Source organism: Hypomesus transpacificus, chromosome 6 (genome assembly GCF_021917145.1).
Source record: "Hypomesus transpacificus isolate Combined female chromosome 6, fHypTra1, whole genome shotgun sequence".
Classification (NCBI taxonomy): Eukaryota; Metazoa; Chordata; class Actinopteri; order Osmeriformes; family Osmeridae; genus Hypomesus; species Hypomesus transpacificus.
Window position 1 is genome coordinate 4641408 of NC_061065.1, and position 3204 is coordinate 4644611.

The 3204-nt window shown below is 47.4% G+C and overlaps 1 protein-coding gene across 3 annotated transcripts; it reads left to right on the plus strand.

Moving 5' to 3' along the window:
- Positions 1-239: 239 nt before the first annotated feature.
- On the plus strand, positions 240-2970 carry cited2 (Cbp/p300-interacting transactivator, with Glu/Asp-rich carboxy-terminal domain, 2). Of its 3 annotated transcripts, none has more exons than XM_047021710.1 (2): positions 240-563; positions 788-2970. In XM_047021710.1, exon 2 carries the CDS (start codon positions 816-818, stop codon positions 1515-1517), a length of 702 nt encoding a protein of 233 aa, XP_046877666.1. In that variant the 5' UTR covers positions 240-563; positions 788-815; the 3' UTR covers positions 1518-2970. The 3 variants fall into 3 exon arrangements, with proteins under 3 accessions (XP_046877666.1, XP_046877667.1, XP_046877665.1); XM_047021711.1 differs by having other exon boundaries at positions 240-546; positions 808-2970; XM_047021709.1 differs by having other exon boundaries at positions 241-563; positions 808-2970.
- The last annotated feature ends 234 nt before the right edge of the window (positions 2971-3204 follow it).

Consider the following 3204-nt stretch of genomic DNA (forward strand, 5'->3'; position numbering starts at 1 on the left):
ATGAATATGAAATAAAACTGATTAATAATAAAACATAATTCCCATTTTAACAAATATAGAATGCTGGTGCTTGGGCACCCTTGAGAGCAGTGGGCCAACAGTATTTGTTGATATTTCCAAAGCAGTGAAACGCGAGTCCGTGTGATATTTTCACTGCCTTGCTTCCGGCAGAAATAGCTGCAATGAGGTAATGTGTTTAGGTGCCGCTGCTGCTGTGCGCGCAGGGCAGACGGTGGATGGGGATGGGCGCGAGGACCCACACTCTGCTCCACGTTTTGCGTGAGCCTGGTTCCAGAATCCAGACTTGTGTCTCGTTGTCGGATCCTAGACCTGTCTCTCTCTCTCCTTTTTGCTCCGCCTCCGCCCATGACTGCCAGTATATCAACGCTAGCCGGACACGCATGAAACAGTTTTTATGCTTTTGGCACAAAGGGTCCTAGTGGGAAAAGCTATCACCAGAATGCACCACGTTTACTGAGTTGTAAGGCATATCGCTTTTGGCTGGACTGTTTCTGACTTGTGTGGCCACAGCGGTGCAGCAGACAGGTGACTTGGAGCTGGAGGTAAATACAGTCTGTGCGTAAAAGAGCTACCGGCTTGAGCGAGAAGGCAATAGCGAGTCCTTGCAGAATTTAATTTGTCAAATGTGTTTTTGATTGTTATACATAATGTTTCAAATACTTAGAGTGGACGCTTAGCAGTTTGTTAATGACTTGTTTCATCTGTGAATGCAGTAGTTTGTAAACGTCCTCTTCCAGTTTTGAATGTTAATAAATACTTATTTTAGCTGTAACTTCATTCCCACAGCCCGGGGAATGGTAGAGTGCAGGATGGCAATGAACCATGGACGATTCCCTGAGGCAGTAAACGGACTCCACCACCACCAGCACCCAGCACGAAGATTGGCCATGGGACAGTTCTCCCACCCGCTGCACCATCAGCCACAGCCACAGCCTCACAGTTACACCGGAATCATCACCGACCACATGCATTTTGTAGCGGGAAACGTGTCGGCAAACCACGGCATCCGACCAGGGACTGTTAATGCTGGACATCCAAACGGCAACGTGCCACTGGGTGCGCGCTACAGCTCGCAATACGTGGGCTCAAACGCGGTGGCGTCTCAAGGACAATTGGCAGCGAGCATGCAGCTGCAGAAGCTGAACACCCAGTATTACAGCCACCACGCACACCCCTCCGCCCATCACCACTACATGCACGAGATGCATCCTGCGAACCATCAGCTAAACGGAACGGGACAACAGTTCCGAGACGCAGGCACCAAACTCGGTGGTGCGTCCGGTCTCCCTCCGTCCACGCATCATGTACCCGCAGCAATACTGCCCCCTAACGTCATAGACACGGATTTTATCGACGAGGAAGTTCTGATGTCACTGGTGGTGGAGATGGGCTTGGACCGAATCAAGGAGTTACCTGAACTGTGGCTGGGACAGAATGAATTCGACTTCATGACGGACTTTGTGTGTAAGCAGCAGCCTAGTAGAGTGAGCTGCTGACATCGTTCTTTTTCGTTCGGCCGATCAGACTGGAACTATTGCTCTAGTCCCATACAAGACTGACAAAGACCTTCCCAGTGACCCAGAACTACAAACACGATGGCCGATGTCCTCAGTTGTTTTGAGGATGTCCAAACTCTGCAGGTAGTCTATGGAGAGAGTTGAGGTCACGTGACACAGGAGCGTGTACCCCGGGGATATCGCTCCGGTGTCATTGATAAAAAGACAACAATCATCTACAAAATGAATACTCAATGTGCACCATGACGGAGGAAGACGATACACACTAAGGAGATGCAACCAAGCCAATATGAGTAGAAGTACTAACAGTATGTTTTAAGTGTTTTGTTGGAGGGTCGAAGTCAGCTAAAAAACAATGTGCTTGATTGTTTCTTTTGCAGCGGCATTCAAGTATTATGAACGAAACAGAAGTGGTCCGTTGTCGTAAGATCACGAGGTGGTTAAGCCAACATGTTTGTAGAGGAGTAATATGTGATCGTTCTCTACGATACAGTGCTGTACTATTCTGTGGTCATACTTATTCACAACACATTATCAGTGTTCCCATTGCTGCTCATAGATTTGTCTGTCATGTTTTAGAAAAAAACACAAGTTCATGTTGCCGCCATTTCTGCAGGTGTGTCCCATAGTGCCCCAGACGCCAGAGTAAAAAAAGGGGAGAGAGCTGAGTTGAGTACTTTGAGTCACAGTAAAGGTTTATCAAAAATAATATTTTGTGATGATATCATGTGATAATCCATTTTCAACGTGAGACAAAACTGGGTGAAGTGTGCACAGTTTAACTAGAGGAACACTGGTTGACAATAAGCTGTCCACTAGGAGAAAAACGAGAAAAAAGAGTCTGTGGGGATGGACCCTTCTGGCTTCAAGCTGCACAATGCTGTCCCTACCCCGCACACATCCCCATCCTCCCCCACCCCCATCCTCACCCCACCCCCATCCTTACCCCAGCACCTTCCATCCTCACCTCCCACCCCCCATTCTTACCCCCCATACCCTAAACCCATTCCTTACCTCCCCACCGTCCATCCTTACCCCTATCCTCAACCCAGCACCCTCCATCCGCCCCCCCCCACCCTTCATTCTTACCCCCCCCCACCACCCATCCTCACCCTCATGCTTTTATATGTCAACAGTAAATGCTGTGGGATGTTGTCAAGGTGGAATGATGTCCATTTCTCATCCCTGCTCGTCTCTCCGTCTCTTTATCACCCTTCTCTCTCTCGTCTTCTTGTTCTCCTTCCCTAGCTTTCTCCTTCTCTCTCCCTCTGCCAGATGTTCCCTATAGCAGCCACCCCTGCGCTTCTCTAGTATGCTACATGGCAATATACTACTGTGTTGGAAGCTTTCTAGGAAAGGTTTGACAGTATTTTTGTACATTTTTTTAGATGAAAATGTTAATTTATTATATTTTAATTTGCAAACATGAATAAAGCAGCTGGAGTGCATTGCTGACTTAGTCTTATTATGGGATGTCAATGTCATGCCTTTTCAATGACGTTCAATCTGTTTTGACACGCCATTATGCTTCAGTGAGACTGTGGCAACACTGTTGGACTTGGGTTTGAATTCCATGTCCTATGTACATGTATGTCCCCACACATGGATTATTGGCTGTGATCCACATATGTGATACAATATGACAGAATTATTGAGGGGAAGGACA